Below are 21681 nucleotides of genomic sequence, written 5' to 3'. Positions count from 1 at the left end.
AATATTAAAAATTAAAAATGGAAAATTTAAATGTAAGGCTTTTCCCCAAAAACTAAAGTTTAAGACAGAAAATTCTACTGTGATTTTTAAGAAGCATCATTAAATAATTATCGGATATTTGATTCAGAAATAAAATGGAAAAAGTTGCCCAAAATTTGTTTTCTGATTTTTGTTTCAGGATTGAAAATTGAATGAACGGAAGGTACACGGAACCTGTAGACATTATCATCATCATTTAACTTTTTCACATGGTCAAGTGCTAAAAAAGCAAACTAAAAATCACAAAAATTGTAAATATTGAAGAATCGCAATTTACATCGAATCGGCACCCCCAAAATCGTAACAGAACCGGATTGCGAGAATAGCGTATCCCAGCCCTAGAGACCAGCGCGACCTAAACCAAACTCCACAGGCAAATTTTAAAAAAGCATCATGACGGATGCTTTCCTGATGTTTCTGAATATTAAGTCAATCTCAGGTTAGCACACAGGTTCACATAGTTTTGTTGATCCAGTCTCTTTGAAAGAGGGTTCATTTTTAGTCCTAACTGCATTGTTTTGTTCTGTTTCTGAACAGAGGGGACTGGAGAAAGTTGCTTATGTGGCTGTAAATCAGTAAAATAACACATTAATACAGCTCACAGTACAGACACTTGCATTGTCCACCAGATGGGTTACCAGCTGTTACCAAAATAAGCGTGTCCTTTCGTGCCAAAAGAATTAAAATAATGTTCATAAGTAGTGCTGCAACATGAATTCAAATGTTTCCCTCAACCTTTGCGTGTGTGCGTGCATGTGTGTGTGTGTGTGTGTGTGTGTGTGTGTCAGAGCGCAGAGCCCCTCCCTGCCCTGCAGATGGGTTGGACATCTCTCAGTCTCTGCTCAAGGCTCTGGAGTCAGAGAGTGATTCTGCCCCCTGGCCCTCACTGCACATCAACATGGACAACAAGGTCACAGACTTCCCTCACATGCTTGTTTTCCCATATTGCTCACAATAAGGACTTGCCCCAGTTTCTTAACCTTCTTTCCTCTTCTGTTCTGCTGCCAGGGAGAGGAGAAGCAGCTGTCGGAAAAGTCTCTGCACCCTCCTGCGTCTCCAGTGATACACCCTGACCATGTTAAGTGTAACATCCTTAAGGCCCAGATGGAGGCAGCCTTCAGGGTCAGTACAAAACTTTCACCTCCTTTTCTGATACTTGTGCGGTGTAACTAACAGTGGTGTCACTTTCCCCTGTGCTGTGAAGAAGGAAGCTCCAATAACGCCTCGAGGGAAGAACTCAAACCAGACCCTCAATGAGAGGCCAGTTCCCTAATCCTATCTACACTTCAGATTCAATTCTCTTCACATGCTTGTTAAGACTAAATCCCTTTTTTGAAACTCTCTGGTCTTCAGGTACCAGAGCTCATCCCAAGACTCAGCCGCATCCAGTCTGACTGCAGACAAAACACCACATCACCAAGACCGAAACCTGACCACAGACTCCTTGCCGTGTAAATCCAACACGAGCACCACGCGCAGAAAACGACTGGTCAGACAGTTTAGCTTGTAAGTCCACACCTGCTGTGATTACTGAGCTCTGAGAGGGAAACTACACTCCTGAAATACATCATTCATGCTAAAGAAATGCTCCACACTGACATTTTGTGCAGAGCAATGTGCGGGTGTGTAAGTCTTTCTCAATTTGTTGCTCATCAGTAACCACGAAGATGAGGATAATCTCCCAGAGGCGCTTGCAGCCATCTCCTCCCAGAGTATGATGAAGTCAGGATCGACAAGCTCACTAGACAAACAGATACAGCCGTCCATCTACCCACAGGTAGCATGAAAACACACTCTCACACAGACACAACACGGCATGTTTGTTTGATGCCCCACACAACGCTTCTGTCATCAGTGTAGCCTCAAAGCCTCACTTGTGACTACACAAGGATGTGTGTCTTTGTGTGTGTGTGTGTCTGTGATACGCTGATGTGTATTCCAGGTGGATAACATGCCAGCCCTGGAGCTGGGTGGCCCATGCTGTCCCTCTCCTTCGCCCTCTCCCCACCTCTCTCCTTCTTACTATCGTAGCTCCATCCCTCACCTGGTCCCTTACCTTGCTGCACATAACGACAGGTAACACGGCTTACACTCCATGTTCACCCTGGTCACTCTTTAATTTGCTTAAAGCTTTTCTCCTGTTGTGTCACAAACGTCTTAAGATAGAAAATTAAGGGTTTGGGGGAATCCTGTGTCAAGCTGCAAAAAAATAGAACTAGAATACGTTGTGCTATTAAGTAACTAACTGATCTGATTATTATGTTTATGTAAAGTATAACAATGCTTGTTAAAAAAAAATCTGACATTATATTTTGATAGCTTATTAGTAAGACAGTGATTAACTGTTCTAATGATGTTTAACATTAACAGAGTCCTGCTCAAACTCCTCGAGCGGGGGTCGGCCGAAGACTTTTTATTTCCAGAGACAGTTGGGCCCTATGTACCCACTAGGGATAGGTACCTTACACATATGAAACGATACAGTACCGATACGATACCTGGCAATCGGGACCGGTACTCAAGTACCAATTTTTGGTACTTTTTTGTGGTTATGTGGTAAAAAATATTAATTTTTTAACAATAATTTTTTTTTTCAATTTAACATATTTATTATTCAATATATAACCTTGAAATGCAGTGTTCATGTCCAGCATGGAAAAACGCCTACTCTTCCACTCCCTCACAGTCACAAGGATGCATTTAGGTACCTAAACATGGTACCTTCTGACTCTACACGAATCGATACCCGGTACTTTTTACAGAATTCAGTCGGTACCTAAAAAAGTACTTAATTCGGTACCCATCCCTAGTTCCCACAGCCCAAAAATAATCACAACCAATACAAGAAAAACAAAACCAGATTTTGGAAACAAATCTTGAAAATGTAAAATGTAATGTAAATTAAAAATGTGAGAACATAGGCATGCTCCCCTTTAGCTACGCTTGGCTGAGTAGCAGCAGCAGCTATGCAGACGTAGTCCCCATGACAATACCTGTTGGTAATGGTTGACCAGTTTTGAAGGCAAGCCATTTTAACACTTAAACCCAAGACTGGAGATATCTGTAATTCAATTTTGCCTAGACAAAGAGGACATTTCAGATATCTGCGAACACATTCTGCCTATCCACAATTATCAATTCAGATATCTACAACGTCATTTTTGACTAGGCCAACTACACTACTTTTCACCATTCAAGTGCATGGGGTTTCTCATTCAAGATATCTACCATAGCATTTCAGATATCCAAAATGTGAATTAAAGATATCTGCAAATTAATTGTAGATATCCGTTATTCCAATTCCAGATATCTCAAAAATCATTTTGACAGGACAGAATCAGAATTATATTTTTAAGTTATCTGTAATTCTAATTCTGCCCAGATGTGGATAGGCAGAATGTTTTTGCAGATATCTGGAATGTTATCATTGTCTAGGTGAAATTGAATTACAGATATCTGCATCGCATATCCAGTCTGGCGTTTAAAACAGCTGGCCATAGAGGTAAACTGTTGACAGAAGCCTTATAGTTTTCACGTGATGTAATCAACTTGAGCGCGACCATGTTGGAGGCACTCACACAACGGAACAGAATTAAGCTGGCAGGTATATATGATCATTGATGCACAAAATAGCAAATTACTGCTGCGTACCCAAAATTATCGCAGATTGGGGTGAGGACAGAGAATGTTGTGGTTAGCTAAACTCTGTCAGATTTTACAAGGCAATAATCTGTCATTAATCTCAACATTCAAGTCTGTTTATGTCATTTTCTGCCAGATGGGTCATGTTCTCCGTTCATGGCAACTTAAAGTCACACTTTAGTAAAAGTAAATACATGATCATAGAAAATAATTTTGAATGAGAGGTTTTTCACGGCAATAAACAGTACACAAGTAGAACTCAGTGTTTGACAAGTGGATTTTTAAGTGCTGTAAAATGTACCTCTCCCTACAGAACACCATTTATTCCGTTGACCCTCTGTCCCAATAAAAATATAGCAATAACATCTGCGTTTTCATACCTTTGGGTAGGTACAGGTAAAGATGCTAACTCCTCCTATGGGTCTCCCCCGCTTGTTAGGCGTAATTTTTCATAATCTCTCTCTTTTTCTTGCTGGCTGAATTCTTCACCACAAGGTTTAGTGAGCTCCGTGTGTTTTTCCACGGTTGTTCGCGGAGAAGACTTCTTCATATCATTTATTACCGCGCACTTCTATCACCGTCCATTGAATCTTTCCGTTCGTCTACCGCACATCCGGGTAACTGCCCAAAGTGTGACGTCAGCGCAAACACTCTATTGGAATAGGGGCGGGCTTTGAGCATCTACGCTAACAGTTTAAGGTCGCCCAACTGTCAGTCAGCTGAGCTGTTCCTCCGAGTGAGAAAATCGCGATCTTAACATCTTCTCAACCGAGTTAGAAGAAGTTTACCCTTTTACAGTGTGTGCCGTTAGAGAAATAAACTGTTCAGACAGGGGAGATTTTAACAGACAGTACTCATGTTTATTTCTGCTGTGAAAATGGATTTTTTTTGGATTGGTGTATGTTCTGGTACTTCTGGGGCCAGCCCAAGGAGCAACATCCGGTTAGCAAAAATGAAGCCTATGCGGAAGTGCTAAAAGTTGCTGTTCATCGAGAATCCGCTTGGGGATAGCTGCAGAAAGATCGAAAGTCACGTACACACCCAGTCATTATAGATAAATAAATAATTAAAACAAAACAGACGCTTTCTATATTAAAAAGCATATTTACAGCCTGATTTAAAAACAGCTTTGGTCTGAGGCGCTGATTTTGCTTTTGGCACACACTGTACAGTGAGGGATTTTTTTTCTAACAGCAGCTTAGAAATTATTATGATTGGTTGATTGTTCATTTAGAGACACAGCTCAGGTCACATGACTGCCGGACAGTCTGTAGCTTTTCGAAAGGAAGCTTACTGATGGTGTCATAACCATTGTGGCTGTGTCTGTGGATTGGCTTCATTTTATGGTATCAGGTACAGACGGTTGACATGAAGACTACATCCATGTTTTATGCAGTCTATTAGCGAGCCTCAATCGAAGAGTCCATGAACTGCAGATTTTAGCACGTCCGCACTACTTTGTATATTTAGACCGGAGGTTGCAGCAGTTTTGACGCAGTTGGTTTGCTTAAAGGGGCTGTGAGGAGTTTGAAAGTGATCTTGAAAAAGTCTTCCTTCTAGACATAGGCCTACGCCTGATCTTAATATACACTTCAAAATGAGATTATCGACACCAATATAGCTGGTTACAGGTTATTTTAAATTGCTACTTCTCAGCTTCAAGTTCACCGGATTCACCGGATTGATTAGCGGCATGTCTAAGTCTCTATGACAACACCATGCCGGCTGACGTTCAGGACGTGAAGTTTAGTAGATGGAAGAGTTTTTCTCTGCTCATTTCTGACTTCTGAGATAAATTTTGTAGCGATGGTGGACACAGGATCCTAACTGTCAGACAGTTAGAGGACTGACGAGCAGAAGAAAGCTAAACAGGAGAGTGATACAGCCTGAGCTAAAGGCTAAACTCTATAACACAGGGGCTAAACTGTTTGTTATAATGTTCATTCCAACCTACATGCAGCAGTTATTCTGCAGTGGTCTGTTCAAACTTGAGAGTCTATCAGTAAAATGAAAAGTGAGGTTATGTTAGCTCTGCTTGGTAGTTGACCGGCAGGACATAGCTAACCAGGATTTACCAACATTACACATTACAGACATGTCTTAAAGCACCGGGCTGTCAGTAGCGCTAAGTATAGCTAAAAGGCTACTAAACTACTTACAAACTAACAGTGTTTACTTATTGTCATGTTAGCCTACAGATACGTCGGAGCACCTGACTGCTGACAGCGCTAACATACAGCAGGTTGCTACGTCTGCTTGATGTCACTTTCAAACCATAGTGCTGCGTAACTGCACTGATAAATACCTTACCTCGTACGTTGTTTCCAGTAAAAAAGTTGTCTTGAACACAGACAATTTGTTTTGATCTTATCTCCATTTAATTCCAAAAAAATCCCAAATGCCTCGCTAATAGTAATTTACGACAGTGTGCAGAGACTCTGGGCCACAAGGTGGCCAGGGAGTAGTATCTAAACAGATCCCCCTCATAACATCTTTAATAGATCACAATTCACAGGCTGAAATTGAATATTAATGCCAATGGACAAAAAAGTTTATCTTCTTTCCTTCTTGGCTAGCTTTAAAACCTCCCTATCATTCTTCTGCAACCGTTAAACAGCTTTGCTTGTGTATTTTATCAATCAGAGACACATATCCCAAAATTATCATAATTCTGTGTTTGCAGTGGAGAGGAGATGAGGTTGGACAGAGAGAAGATACTCCGAGCCCTCCTGATGACGGAGCTCTGAGCCAGTAACCCTTGACTCCTGTGACATCTCTGCCTGCACAGTTAACCTGCAGTTGGAGGAAGAAGCAGAAGACTCATAAGTTGCTGGGTCCAATCAACATTTGTATATTTGCATAAAACACTTAGCAGCTAAAGATATATATTTGCACAAAGGCATTTGTTATATTTGCTTAATTGTTATTTCAGAAAGACATTTCTTTATATTCAAACTAGAACTGTTAAAACCATAAGTGAGATAAAATGAAATGGACTCACTGGCTAACTGACGATCTCACTCAAAACAGATAAGCTACAGATGTGACTGGTGCTGCCTGCATGACAAATATAAACATGATGAAACCTTTTTTCTGGTTTGCTTTGGGGTTCTGAAAACTTCACTGTGTCTATGCGGATACCTAAACTGTTCCCAGACATTGACTGTTCAAGCACTGATCTCTTTGTTGTCAAAAAAGAGGATGGACTGAAAGTGTTTTTATTCCTAGTTTGTTCAAAATGTAAATAGAAATGTTATTAATACACAGAAAACATGGCTTCCTCATATCACAGATACTTTTATGAGATGCCTAAACCTTTACAGTACTGAGTTTCCAAACACTGAACACTTAGGCCTGATTGAAAGTGATTTTACTCTGTGTAGCTGCAGTCTTAATCCGTCCACTAGGGGGAGACAAATCAGCAGCGACAACTCAACTGAACATGTTAATGTGGTGTTGACAGATCAAGGATCTCTTTTGCTATTTTTTATAGACACAGTTTGAAATTTCCTCACGGGTCAGACACAAAAATGATCTCAAGTCATGTTTTTTGAAAAACTATAATGCTTTAGTTTCAACCCTGGGACTTTGACAGCTTTAGTTCAGCTCTTATTTACCACAACCACACCTGATGCATCATGTGTTGCTGCTGTTCTGTGTTGATTGTTCCTACCCCCGGTCAGATCATAATAAAAGAACACACATTCAGTTTGACAACTGCAGGAGCATCTTTGCTGTCTGGCATGGTAATGTGGCTCAGCCTCGCCCTGCGTGCCTGAGTGATAAGTGTGTGTGTGTGTGTGTGTGTGTGTGTGTGTGTGTGTGTGTGTGTGTGTGTGTGTGTGTGTGTGTGTGTAAGCCTTACCCACCCAGCGAGGGAATGTACTTAAAAGGATATAACTGAGTTATCTGCCCCTACACACCTCTCAGGTACAGCATGGTGAGTCAGCCTGTAATTGCCTTTCTGTTCTGTTCCTCAGTGAACACTTTGCCTCAGATAATTCATCTTCAAGACAAAGTGCATGAAAGGCTTGGGGGATGAAATGTTTGAAGCCAGAAAAACTAATGTGGGAATCAACAGGAATGATTTCATCAGTGACTTTCATAGTACAACCAATCATTTCTGTTTTAAGGGTTTATACATACAAGACTGATTAAGAGGGATTGAAGATCTTCATAGAACAACAAACATATTTGCTCTGGACCCTGCAACATCCCACACATGCACATGGAGAAAGGGCAAACTCCACCTGGAAAAGCACCTGCCTGAACCAGGAACCTTTTTTGCTGTGAGGCAACAGCACTAACCACTGCCCCAACCACACAGAATTTACTATTTAATCAGAATCAGCAACACTCCATGTATCTCAGGGCTTAAAGAATGGTAATGTTATTCATTTTAGTGCCAGCATTGCACATATGTTGACATGTATAATCATAATGGAGGAGTTTACAGCTTTAGGGGAAAAGAAGATGTAGTAGACTGAAAGGATTTTACAGTCTGTAGAGGGCACAGGCAAGCATAATAAGCCTGAAGTGAATAACTTGCACAGAAAAGAGGGTTAAGGCAAGAGCAGCAACAATGCGACAGCTAACAGGTTGCTGCCTTGTTGTTATATCCATTTTAATTCATTAGCAACAGTCTAAAGTAAAACACAGACTTAGAAAAGAGTTAATTTAATACTTGAAACTAAAATTAACAAGAATATAAGATCAGTATAAAAGGGAATGTGTCCAAAATGAAAGATTGAATGCAGTGGTGTCACTGGGCTCATATTAAACAAATATAACATAATTGTCCTTCGTCAACCCAACCATTTTCATTTACTTCCGTTTTTAAACATGTCACGCTGCACTTTAAAATGTGTGCTCTCATTGTGGTACAAAACTAGTACACCTTTTAAACCAGACTAATATGTTTGTATTCATGTTAGACTATGAACAAGCAAAGACAAAAAGGTCTATTTTTAAGAGCTACTGTATGTGGAGTCATGTTTTACTTTATGGATTAAAGATGAAGTATGTTTCCCACTCAACTCTGTAAATAAAGCTTAAAAAACTATTAGGCCTTTGTTGTCTTGATGTAATGGTGTTGCCAAGCTGGTTTAGACAGTGGTTTTGTGTGTAGGAGAATGAGAGTGAGTTTAAAAGGGATCCAGTTGGGTGGGGTGCACAAGATTGTATTACACAATGCCAAATCCGCCCTGAGGGGGTCTGACATGGTTTTGTGTACCTACCCCCCTTTCCTTCACTCTCCATTCTTCACTTTTCCAGCCTGTTGAAAAAACAGGGCCATCCTCTGAGATAATGTGTTTAGTGTGTCTGAGTGACAATGGCTTCTTTGCTGTAGCATGTGTGTGTGTATGTGGGAAACAGAGGTAATCACTGAGGACAGCGTGAGGGAGTTCCCACAGTTTGGCCTCCGGCTAAATTCTGTCACCAGACAGCTTCACCTGTGTGTTTGTGTTTCAGCGCTTCACACACCCACTTCCAGCACAGAAGCGCACAGTAAGAGTACTGCAAAGTGAAAGGAGCACACAACAGTGAAAACCAAACAGGGGGAAGCTGGTGAACTCCACGTCATGTTTATTGTTGTTGTTTTTTTTCATCAGGATGTTGGGAGCAGCAGGAGGTCCTACTGTAAGATATTTTTACATGGAGCCTGAACAGCAAATTAAAGGGGCACAAACATTTAAGTTCACAATATACACGTCAGAGGTGTCCTTCATTTCCTTTTCTTCTCCTCTCTCCATTTATTCTCTAAATGATTTAATATTAAGACAGTTGGCAAAGGGATTTCTTCAGGGATCAAAGTTTATCCACTGCACTACCCTGACATCAGCATAGATGGTTAAGAGAAGACAAGGAAAGTGTGATGGACTGTTAATCTTTGGAGTAAAATGTAAAATAAAACTCCTCTGGATGCTGAGATTCACTTGGTAAACTGGGAGCTTTGAAATGAGTCCTCTTGATAAAAGCAGCTCTGTGATTGGCTTACAGAGGGCCGGGACTGTCCTTTGTTCTGATGTTCATCCAAAACAAAAGGCAAGACAACATTGGCATCACACAACATGAACACAGACACATATAGGAGTGAAACAAGGGGGAGGTGTGAGATGTCACATTTTTGTAAGTGAAACCTGACGCAAGGATCAGACCGACTGACAAACTCACAGTGTAACAACCATACTGCTATAATACACATTAGTAGTCTTATGATTAGCAGTGCATTGATATTTGGCATAATGTAAACATCTTAAAGTTTAACTACTAACTTCTTCATGCACTAAAGCTTCCAATACAATCACTGTCTAGTGTATCAAATGTCTATAAAACACAAACAGTGTTCTGCAATGAAGTATAAAGACACATCAACACAGCCATGCATAATACTCACTTTATCTTTTTCACACTAAAACACACTCACACACACTTTCACTCTTCACAGACAAGCTTAAGAACAAAGTTGAAAACAGATTCTAATTTTTCATTTTCTAGTTTGGCTAGCAAATATATCATTGTGATTATAATATCATAACAAGTTAAAAAAAAATCTCTATAAAGCTTTTCAAATACACGCTGTGCAATATAAGACAAACTGCTATGTTTGGCTAAGGCCACAATGATTTTGGTATAAAATAGATTAATTTCTGTTCTGAAATATATAAATAACACATCTAAAAGACTAATTTTAAAAAAGCTTAAAATACATTACAAGTTTATACCAAATTGTCATATGACCTTTTTATATTTGTGACCCTACAGCAGGGTCAGGTCCAGGTACTGCCCACCAGGCTTGGTCATGAGAGCAGGGAGGGATATGAGAGGAGCATCACCTCCACTGGACTGACCGATCAGACTGCTGCTCAGGAGAGAAACGGACTCTGCAGGACTCTGAAAGGAGAGACAGGAGAGTATTATGACTGTGTAAACTATCAAACACAAAGCCCCCACACCAGCACCAGATGTTCCAAGTCACCCTTCAACCACCTGAAGCCTTCACCGGTTATCACCGTTTGATTATCAGCACATCAGCCACTGACTGTTAGTAAAGCCCCTCAGCCTCTCAGCTACTGTATGTGAGCTGCACCTGTCAAGCTTTTAATTCAAGACGACATAAGATATAATATAAACACTGTGATAACTGTGGAAGAAGATATGCCATTTAAAAATAGTCATATGTCAGACGTGCTGCTACTTTTTTAAACATGCTTCCTCTCTTCATATTTGTTTTTGAAAAACAAAATTAAACCATTTTAGGAAAATTTTTTGAAGCATTTAATATTTGCACATATGCCCAAAGAAAGCGTTTTTCATTTTTGTTGTTGTTTTTTTTTTTTTACTTAAAGCTCCTGTGAATAATTTTCAGTTTGTGTTAATTCGGTGCCCCTGGTGAACAAAGTTTTTTTTTTTTTTTGTTGATAAGTCCTGCACATGTGTTGTTAGTGTCCCTTGATTTTATATCTAGTGCTTCCCCCTTTTGACAGCCAAATACATCCCTTGGTCTGACACCTACCCCCTACCAGTGGTGACAGACATTCAAAATAAGTTCACAGAAATACTCACTCCGCAGGTTGATGGTCTGGTTTGCTTTTTAAAGTCTTAAAGAGGCATTTCTGTCTGTTGTATCACCAGTTTAGAGCCCCCCACAGGAGCTTTAAAAGTATTCTTTACAGGCACTGCTTTGTCTGTAGGGGCATCCACACAGGAGCTTTAATGATTTTTTGCTGTATTGGATTTACAAACAGAACCATGATTTAAAACTCACTCATTTAAAGAAAATATTTGTCTGTGCTAATGGTAACAGCTTAAGTCCAGGAGTAAAATCTTTAAGGTACCTAAATTCATGAGTTCACAGAGTACGGCTCATTAATGAAAACTTCATGAACTAGTTTAACAAAGCTGAAGCTTGACAGGCCCGCGGTGTGTCGTTTCAGATGTAAAGCTCTAATAAGGTAATCACTTTTTGTTTTGTGGGGTTACGCTCAATAATTCCTCCTGAACACAGAAATATGACAGTCAGAGTGAAATAAAGCATATCACCTCCATCAGAAAACTTCACCACATCAAAGCCCAGCCATGATCAAATGCCAAAAACAAGAAAACCCTCTCAATCATAATTTGCCCATTCTTTACAGTATATGTGTGTGTGTGTGTGTGTGTGTGTGTGTGTGTGTGTGTGTGTGTGTGTGTGTGTGTGTGTGTGTGTGTGTGTGTGTGTGTGTGTGTGTGTGTCCAAATGCTGCTGTTGGACCCTGTTACCCATGACGATGACAAAAGACCCACTGCCACTGCCACAGCCTTTGTCTAAACTAAATCCCCGCACAGGGCCCTCAGCCAAGTCTTACCTGCCACCTGCCTCAGACACCTTAAATACACACCCATTCTTTGGGCTGCGTAAGCAATGTCCCAGTCGGGTCGTGAGCGTGCACAGGCCCATGAGCGTGCATTAGAGCATCCTCGGGGGCATACTGTTGTGTGAGGAAGGGGGAGGAATGACAAAGACAGGGGGCTGAGAGATAATCAACCGTATGGATATTAACATAAAGGCTACATGTGCCTGCCAACTCCAGCATAGTGGTGAATGTTCAGTCTAAATCTGTGTTAATCTCAAACTTTAGCAAAAATGTATTGTATCTGGCAAGTTTTCACTCTCCTCCAAGTTTGAATAAGACCTGAGCTCTTCTAATTCAAGTCTAAGCAGGCAGAGGAGCATGTGTGACAGAACAGGGAGAGTAGACAGGATAAACTCGTTTGATGGCCTCTGGGCAAACACAGAGGATGCCTGGTGATACACACCCTCAACAGGAGAAGATATGAAAACAACACTTGGATCCTATAGAGGGGTGTGAAGGCATCACGTTGTGTTTGTACAGTATCAACTGTAGAACTGTATCAATAACCAGCGAAGCATTTACACCTCTTACCTGGTAACCCTGCACTGCGTTAATGAGGTCTTTAACTCCAGCGCTGTTGTAGGTCAGACCTGGCATGCGCACCAACCCCCCTGGGGTGGAGAGGGAGGAGGGGGAGGGGAAGAAACCTACAGTGGTAGGTGAGCCAGGTGGACTGAGGAGAGAGAAGGAAGTCGGCACATGTTAATATAAAAATATCTTTAAAATCAACAACAACTAGATGGCTTTAATGCTGCTTGTTACTGAGCAAACAAAATGAAATATCTGATTCAGCAGAGAGGGATTTCATCATTTCTTCTCAATGTCAGAGGGTTGAGCTGGTAAAACGAGAGGCTGGCAATGTTTCACAGCCATCAGTCATTAACTGTCCTTGTCTTGGCATTTGTCCTTGGACTGACCAACCAGAGACAAAGTGTTCCCCTTTTCTACTCAAAACTTCCATCCATTTTTGTGGAAAATCATACAAAATCTATAACACAAACAGATCCAAGAAATAACACTAAAAAATACTACCAACAAATATAACAATAGTAAAAAAGATTGACAGTAGTTACCCTACAAAAGTACTTATCAGTGCTTATCAAACATACTGCAGTAGGGTGAGAGTCAGGTAAAATGACAGCCCCTCTTTACATTTCACATGGTGAAGATCCACATTTGGTGATACATTTTACACCTAAAAAAAGCTGGATGACATCTATTAGGGAAAAAAACACTAAAACACGCTCTGGAGTGCAGATAGCCTTCACCCTTACGAGGGCGGCCCGGGTTTGATCCAAGCCTGTGACCTCTTTCCTGCATGTCACTCCCTACTCTCACCCTGTTTCCTGCTCTATCCACTGCTTTATCCTAATTAAAGACATGGAAGCCCAAAAAAATAACTTAAAAGATAAAAAAAAAGAAAACATGTTTGCCAAAATCAGCAAAAAGTTAAGAGGCATTGTTTTGTCCACAGGGGGTGCTAAATTTAACACTGAATGAGCTGTTTTCACAGAAGCTTTAAAATTAACCAAAAGTATTGAATATATTTACAGGACTCGTTTTTTTATTTCTAAATAATATGACTAATAAAAAAATTCCCCGGGCTGCTGTGCAGCTCAGTTAGTGGTGCTGCTGCCCCATGTTCAGAGTCCTACATGCCTCTGTTGCAGGTCCAACTCCTGCCTGGACCCCTTGCTGCATGTCATTGGGGTTCCCATTGCCAGGAACCCCAATAATCATTCAGAGGGTTCAGGTAATCCCTTCTGTAAACAAACCCATAACCCAATACCACAGCACTACTTTAGCTGCAACATAGCTTTTAAAATTTACATAAACAATCAAAAAGAATAGTGAATAGTGTTAAGCAACACTTTTTCTATGAAGCTTGTGATGAACCCAATCAAGACCTAAGGACAAACTGAATAACAACAGGATCAGAAACTACACTACAAAGCAAACACAAGCCCAACAAGAAGGAATCATATAATTAAAACCATGGCCTGTATTTATCTGCTGCATTTACCACTCTCTGTTTGTCTGCATACATCAGTATTTACCTGGGGTAGTAGGCTGTGTAGTTCATGTATAACTGAGCAGAAGCAGGGTAGTATGCATGTCCTGGAGGCAGGGGGCGTGGAGTCAGCAGCACTTGACCGATGGGAGGGTAGAGGGCAGCAGCAGCCTCTGTGGGCAGGACAGGTGGAGCAGGGGCGAACGGGTAGGAGGGTGGAGATAAACCTGAGGAGACAAGAACAGAGGATAGAAAAACATATTCAATGAATGAAGAAAACAGAAACAGATGAAGTCATGGTGGTGAGGCCTGGTCATTGTTTGTTTGTCTGAGAGGCAATCATGCAAATGTGCAAACAATGACCAGTGTCCTACACTGACACAGGGATGGTGTGTATGTGTCTCTGTGCAGGATTTGTTCACTGGCTCTATTTGAGTATCGGGTTTACTTTGGTTCTTCTTTCCTATGAGCAAGCTAGAGACTACCTGGTAAATGCATTAGGCTGTGTTTATGTTCAATAAGTGCACAATGAATGGATAGAGACATTACTGGAATCTTTAAAAGGGTATATATACAGGAAGTAGATCATATAAGGACCCACAAGGTCTGTGCCGTTTAAGGCTTAACAGATAATTTACATCCTGAAACTACAAAACTAATGTCTTGGTGTTTACACATCTTCTATCTATCTCAAATGTCATTTTATAAAGGAGGCATTTAAATTTCATCTTGTCTCATCATCTCATAACTTCACATGTTCACCCCTCAAATCTAACATCTGGACAACATTTAGTCCTTTTTTTTAAACTGCACCTCATTATAACACTGAGTATGCACCAGTGCACATTTACAGAGAAAGATAAAGAGAACAAAGCACTTTTCTATGCACCAGCAATCATTTTTGCCCACCTTACCCACAGCTCCACTGATTGGACAAGCACAACAGACGCACACAGCGGAGGTGCTTCAATCTATTGAGTCTAAATCCCACAACCACCACTACCAATCTGATAAGACCGGAGAGCTGTAAGCTGTTTTCTGATGTTAAAATCTAACTCTCTTGCTTACATTTTCCAACCCTTTCAGATTTTACTAAGGAAGTGGTAAAGGAGCAAAATTAAGAATAAGTACCAAACATGCCACTGAAGAAGATTACTACAATCAGAGTGTGTGCACATGGGTGAAAAGGTGGATTACACGGCACACTTGTGAGGTTTCTTTGTGCATGCAAATGGGTATTTTAATCACACTTAAGAAAGTTCCACACACACTCTCACACATCCGGTTTTTAATCTTCCTGTCAGACTGTGTGTCCCCAACCTCACAAACTACAAGATTGGAGAAAAAACAGCAACTCTGCCCCCAAACGGCAGGAGCCCACCTACCCTGCAGTCCCGAAGCACCCCCAGCTCCCAGCAGCACTTACGTCTGGACTTACATGGCGGCGGGCTGAGCCCTGTCCCACTTCTGCTCCGGTTGTGTGTGTGTGTATGTGTGTGTGACAGGGAGCCTCCCATCAGCACTAGGCCCATCTCTTCTGTGCTGCAGGGGAACACCTCCACGTAGCGGCTGTTGGCCCCACGCTGGCTGGACATCACCTGCTTATGGAGCCGCTGTGAGGCCTGAAGTGCTCGCTCTACTGAGGTCATTTGGATGAAGCAGTCACCTGATGGGCGACCCTGGAAAAGGAAATAGTCTGTTATTAGTGAGTGAATCCAGTTATTATAGTTAATGAAGCTAAAATAATGAAATCAAGTTGTACTGCTGAGTTTCAGAGTCATCTACTACCCTCTCAAAAAGCAACTGTTTACACTTAGCATTAAGTCTACAGCACTGTCCATAAGCTTCAGATACAGTTTGCTGGGAGCTTTTCTGTAATACAGATTTAAAAAGCCAAGTTAAGCATTATGCTACTTTCCGGGTGAGTTTACTGTTCACATTTTTGCAAAATGTTTTATTTACAGACTGTCCTGTGTCAACCCTAAGATTTTTAGTTTCTATTGCCTTTGAGTTTTCTGCAGATCATAAACTGTGATTAAATGACAGTTTTCAGAATTCTGGGGACAATACAAGCTGGAGAGCATGACACCATTATATCAGAACTGAAGGCTGCCGTGTGAGTGTGGCATTTGGGTGTGTCTGCACTGTTGATGCATGTACCTGCTGGTTGAGGACCATGTGCACACCATGTGGTCTGATATCCTGTGTAAACTCGCCCAGGAAAGTGAGGATGTCCTCTATGCTTGCTGTGTAAGGCAGACCCCTCAACCTTAAGCAGTCCCTCATACCAACAGGAGGGGGCAGGAGAGACATCGTGGGCAGCACTGACACCAAGGGGGCAGGGGCCACAGGGATCAGAGGGGCCGATGAGTATCGGTTCAACACCTACAATAAACATGCACAGTCAGAATTGATAAAAAAAAATCAGGGGAAAAGAAACCCAAAAGGCTACATATCATTACTTTTTCCTAAACAGTTACAAAACCACTACAGGCCAGATTTTAGTAGACATCTTCTGTATAAGTCCATGTTGTGTTCAGATATGTGTCACAAAGTTAGAGAGCGGCTTGTTTGCATTTGTGGAGAAGACCATTAAAAGTCATACAGAAGCTACCGAGGAAAAGCCTCTGCACAGACATTTATGAAGGCTGCTTGTTTATCTGTCATTTCAAATAGGAATATGAGTCCACATGAGTTGGAGAAAGAGGTAGAATCTTGTGTTTGTGTGTACCTATATACTCAAGGTAAACACATACAGACACACAGCCCTTCTTGCTGTGCAGGTCTCCACCCATAAGCCTAATTGCAATTCACACAACTACAGTACAAAGGGACAAAAGACACACCCACCCACGCACTGTCACACCAAACAGTTCCTTAAAGTCTCTTTTAGACAGGACAGACACAAACTACCACATTACACAGTCAGAACTACACACAAGTGTTACACACACATTCTGATCAAGCTGTCACCCCATAATACCTGTTGGACTTCTGCTGCTGTGCTTTTAAACAGCTCGATGTATCTCCTCCCCAAGCTTTCTTTGTGTTTCCTCAGAGCGCACTGGGCATGTTCCTCACAGGCAAACAAGACAAAGGCATCACCAGTGGGACGCCCATCAGGATAACGCACAAAGAGGATGCCATTGTTGCCTCCGCTGACTGGACATGTCTCTTTGAGTCCCTCCCCCTGGGAGAAGAACTTGAGCACCTGCTCATGTGTGGCAGTGAAAGGTAGACCCCGCATCCGCACGATGATCTGGTCCTCTCGGGACAGGAACATGGCGACCTCATTGGAGGTGCCTTGAGGACACATGAGGAAACAAACACGGCAATTAAACCACAAAAACTAAACGTGTGTACAGTTTTTCCTCCCTGGGTTAGGGTTACTTCAGCTACTTTTTCATCAAATCGTTTTCACAAGTTCACTTGAATCGTATCCCAATGTAACTGTGATGATTTAAGAAAAATCAGCATTTATTTTCGATCACTTCTATTTTTATTTAATGTCTCTTCTTATTACTGCTTCTTTAACTATCAATAACTACTACCCCAATTATTTAAGGGGTAATGTTTGACATTTTGCTAATTTTGACAAACATAGATACCCTCTATATAAAAACTGGTGTTTGTCATTGTCACATCATACTTTGTAAAATACTGTAAGAAAAACAGCCCGGTTGTATCGTCTTACCTCCCGCTATCTTCAGGAAATCCTCTCCTGTTGCTTTGTAAACCTGCCATAAAAAAAAAGATAAAAAGAGATTAAAATTTGTGATCCAAAGAGAAGACTTGTAAGTAATTGAATTAGATCTGTGTGTTATTTCTGGTTTACTCCATCAGTGCCAGCTCACAGCATTCAGAGATGTTACCTCAATGTATCTGTTGCCCATATGGTGTTTGTGTCTCTGCAGTGCCAGATCTCTGTGTTCCTCACTGACAAAACGAACGAGAGCTTCTCCGTTCCTCCTCCCCTGAGCATTGAGACATAATGCAGCCCCTCCTCTACACAACACAACACAACACAACGCAACACAACACAACACAACACAACACAACACAACACAACACAACACAACACAACACAACACAACACAACACAACACAACACAACACAACACAACACAACACAACACAACACAACACAAAGAGCGTCATAGAGGATGTGTTGACAGTTTCAGGATTTTATGCAGAGGAACCAAAAATCCATTCGTGATTTTAATCAACAATACATCTTAACATACTTGGCAATATTGAGTCCCCTGAAGAATCGAGCAATGTCCTGGTCAGAGGACTGCCATGGCAACCCTCTGGCTCTGATCACTGTGTTGTCGGACACTCTCTCCATCTTACTGCTGCAAGCAAACACACAATCACACAAACACACATCAGAACAGACGCAGTGGACTGGAAGGGGGTTTCAAAGGCAAAAAACAACAAGAATATTTATCTTGAGCAAACTTGACTTACCAAGTGCCGGTCTCAAACTTCTCACTGACTCTCTCCTGGTTAGAAAATATGTGGCCTGTGATGGAAAAGCAGCAGCGGTGGTGACACAGTTAAAATTACTTTTATCATATAACAACAAATGCAAAACAATTAAAAATGAATGAACCAGTAGCCTTGTTTAGAGATATTAACATATAAGAAATAACTTAAAAACAGATTTACATTTAATTTTGACCAGTGTACAAATTTATTGTATTCAGATCTTGTTAAAGTAATATTTACAGATAAGTTTTGTTTCTATAGTTTTTCCCTCTTATTTTTTGATAAATCTTACATGATACTTACAAAAAGGCTCAGAAAGCAGAGCAAGGACAATGTTGGCCATAGTGTGGACTTGCTGCACTGCTACCTCTGCAGGTAATATGGCTAAGGGGTCAGGAGTGGATGAGGGATCCCACATGGGGGGCACATCAACAGGCATACTAAGAGCTGAGGAGGGAGCAGTCAAGAAACACAACAAGGCAGAGCAATACGCAGCGTGGAGACAGCGGAGAGGTTTTTTAGATTTTCTGTAGGTCAAAAGAAACTAAAGAGGAGAAAAAGTTAAACAGCTATAACACACACACACACACAAACACACACACACACACACACACACACACACACACACACACACACACACACACACACACACACACGCGCACACACACACACATACACACACACACACACATACACACACACACACACACACACACACACACAGACAGACAAGCTGATATGTTAGTTTTCCTGTTGCAGAGGGTGTGTGGGGTTTGCCCTGTTGGCTAAACACACTCAGTGGAGGAGCGCTTAGTAAGGTGATGCCATTGTTTCCCTATTTGCATTTCAAAACCTCTAGTACTTCAGCCAACACCCTGTGTCTTAATAAGAGCCCATTAACGTGTGCTTATATATATATATATATATATATATATATATATATATATATATATATATATATATATATATATATATATATATATATATATATATATATATATATATATATATATATATATATATATTGGCTTGCATCCTTTAGTACCAGATGTAAACAGAAGACGTTTTAAAGGATACACTCTGCCATGACGTGTACATTCAGAGCCTTGAGGTCAGATGTTGGGAAGTGCTTCTTGAACTCTTTCCGCAGGTCTATGAAGGAGTAGAAACAGTCGGGGACCAGGATGTTCTAGAGAGCAGAGAAAATAAATAAAAGGATGTGAACATGTGGCCTATAAGCAGCTGCCGTTTTATTGCTGTGATATTGCTGTTTGCTTAAGCCAGTAGAGTTGTCATCTCTGTGTAACTCTCCAAAAGCATGTGGGAAAATTTCATCAGCTTCATTGTGTGCTGCTGTTTTGTGTGCACAGGTATGTCTAAGGGCGTGTGTCATTAAACAGGTTTGTATGAGTAGATCAACTCTCAGTGCAGAAAAAAGTTTGATCAGGAGCAAAGTGCTGACATGACTTTGTGGCTCTGTGAAGGCAGGAGGTTCCTGCAGCCGTGAAGGAACATCCGCCCTGGCTGCTAGGCGTTCACCCAACCAGCTCACTCACCTTGCTTGCTGCCTCGGGGTGAATCACTTGACGAATGTGAAGCTGCCCGTCTGTACACAAACACACCGACGTGCCTGCGCCCGCGCTATTCACCTCGTTTGTCAGTTGTAGATGAAACTAGAAAATAACAGAGAATCAAAAGGTGTATTACTTTGCCTCCAGCATCTCCAACAGCACTCCAAATAACCACATATTTAAATAACAGAAATGTCCATTTCTTGGGGTTATAACCTGGCTCAATGCTGTCTCAAGGTTGGAGGCTGTGAAAACACAGTCTGCTCTGGAGCCATACTCCTCTTCAACACTTTCCTCCACCACATCCTCCTCTTCTGCCTCTTTCTCTTCTGTCAGGTCTGAGCGGTCAGGTTTTATGAAGAGCTCATTCACCTTGCCAAACTGGTTCACAGAAGGAGAAGAAGAAAAGACGTCATTATTAAAGCAGAAGTCTACAAAGAAAGTGACAGGACTTCAAGTTGATGAGTTTGTTTAAATGGCTGTAATGCAGACTTTTATACATCTCTTCTTAAAAGTACAAAAAAGATTAATATCTGTAGATTGCAGGGCATCATTAGGTGGTTACACACGTCCCGACTTTATCTAACCTTACTACATTTAAATAAGGAAAGTAAACGTAAAAAACTTACAAACTTCAGAAAAAACAACACTAAAAAGAAATACCTAGCTGTGTTTTTATATGTATATGTCTATTTCCGCCTGGAGTTTTGTTGACCTGCCCTCCTCCATTCACAATGACATTTCCTGTCGTGAAATAACATTATTTAGCTGTAAAAGTAACTTTTACCTTCTTGTTCTTAACGTCAACCAGCTGCCAAACCAACCGCTGGAGCTCCTTCTCGTCGGATCCCAGCAGCTCTCCGCTCGCGCCAGATGTGGCGGTGAAAACCACCACCAGGTAGTCTACCTGCGCCGTCATCTGAACGCAAACTCAGCCCCCAAAACTATACTAATACTTCACAAAAACAGAGGGCAGTTACTGGAGATACGTCAGTGGAGAGATACCCGCGGGAGCTGAAAGGTATTAACACCTTTTCGTTGACGCCTTAGAGCACAGGTGAGCGTCGTAAATCCGAGTTTCGTCGCGTGGGAGATTTTACGTGTAGCCTCCCGCAGTCACCATCGCGGAGTAATGGCTGAACATTCCCCGTATTTGTATTGCATCTACCTGTGTGACCACGTGACAACCTACCTGCCCCCCTCCCTCCTTCAGGTGCTTTAGAGATTAGGACGTGGCAGACCGTGGACAAAAGTGACTGTTGATGTATAATACTTTTCACATATTACCTTTAATCACTCAATACTTAATGGTTAACAAAGTAAACGGAACGGTCAGAAGTTTCAACCCATTATTCATTTTTCATTTTTAATACAAATGAGGTTTATCTGATTATTTTTAGAAGGGCGTTTTTTTTAAATAAAATAACTAATTTGGATATCATTTTATAGACTGTGCTCTTGAATTGGATTAATTAGGCTAAATAATTAGGCCCAAGCTACATTATAAAGGAAAGACAACACATGGTTAGTT

The 21681-nt window shown here is 41.2% G+C and overlaps 2 protein-coding genes across 6 annotated transcripts in view; one reads left to right on the top strand and one right to left on the bottom strand.

The window, feature by feature from the left end:
• The window catches only part of epb41l4b (erythrocyte membrane protein band 4.1 like 4B), a 30659-nt gene extending 21994 nt beyond the window's left edge, over positions 1 to 8665 (top strand). Inside the window, exons 17-23 of one of the 2 annotated variants that reach the window (XM_074683413.1) lie at positions 828 to 949; positions 1048 to 1161; positions 1247 to 1299; positions 1393 to 1545; positions 1696 to 1816; positions 1982 to 2115; positions 6365 to 8665. In XM_074683413.1, the coding sequence (XP_074539514.1) occupies positions 828 to 949; positions 1048 to 1161; positions 1247 to 1299; positions 1393 to 1545; positions 1696 to 1816; positions 1982 to 2115; positions 6365 to 6428 (761 nt within the window). In that variant the 3' untranslated portion in view covers positions 6429 to 8665. Of the gene's footprint in view, positions 1 to 827; positions 950 to 1047; positions 1162 to 1243; positions 1300 to 1392; positions 1546 to 1695; positions 1817 to 1981; positions 2116 to 6364 lie in introns of both variants that reach the window. The other variant, XM_074683412.1, reaches the window with a different exon arrangement.
• A 589-nt stretch (positions 8666 to 9254) lies between these two features.
• On the bottom strand, positions 9255 to 21300 carry esrp1 (epithelial splicing regulatory protein 1). 4 transcript variants are annotated; one of them, XM_074684079.1, is made up of 16 exons: positions 20938 to 21298; positions 20367 to 20531; positions 20136 to 20252; positions 19657 to 19768; positions 18883 to 19026; positions 18559 to 18613; positions 18333 to 18443; positions 17961 to 18093; positions 17783 to 17825; positions 17072 to 17391; positions 16249 to 16473; positions 15515 to 15767; positions 14135 to 14315; positions 12609 to 12750; positions 12030 to 12152; positions 10471 to 10575 (listed from the first exon to the last, which is right to left on the bottom strand). In XM_074684079.1, exons 1-15 carry the CDS (start codon positions 21067 to 21069, stop codon positions 12051 to 12053), a joined length of 2235 nt encoding a protein of 744 aa, XP_074540180.1. In that variant the 5' UTR covers positions 21070 to 21298; the 3' UTR covers positions 10471 to 10575; positions 12030 to 12050. The 4 variants fall into 4 exon arrangements, with proteins under 4 accessions (XP_074540178.1, XP_074540176.1, XP_074540179.1 ...); XM_074684077.1 differs by lacking the exon at positions 12030 to 12152 and having other exon boundaries at positions 9255 to 10575; positions 15527 to 15767; positions 20938 to 21300; XM_074684075.1 differs by lacking the exon at positions 12030 to 12152 and having other exon boundaries at positions 9255 to 10575.
• Positions 21301 to 21681: the final 381 nt, after the last annotated feature.

The sequence above is a fragment of the Halichoeres trimaculatus genome, unplaced genomic scaffold, assembly GCF_033239565.1.
Source record: "Halichoeres trimaculatus isolate MK-OKI-2021-1 unplaced genomic scaffold, fHalTri1.1 fHalTri1_scaffold_12, whole genome shotgun sequence".
Classification (NCBI taxonomy): domain Eukaryota; kingdom Metazoa; phylum Chordata; class Actinopteri; order Labriformes; family Labridae; genus Halichoeres; species Halichoeres trimaculatus.
The sequence above is the reverse complement of the archived record's forward strand: the minus strand, read 5'-3'. Positions and strand labels throughout refer to the sequence as shown.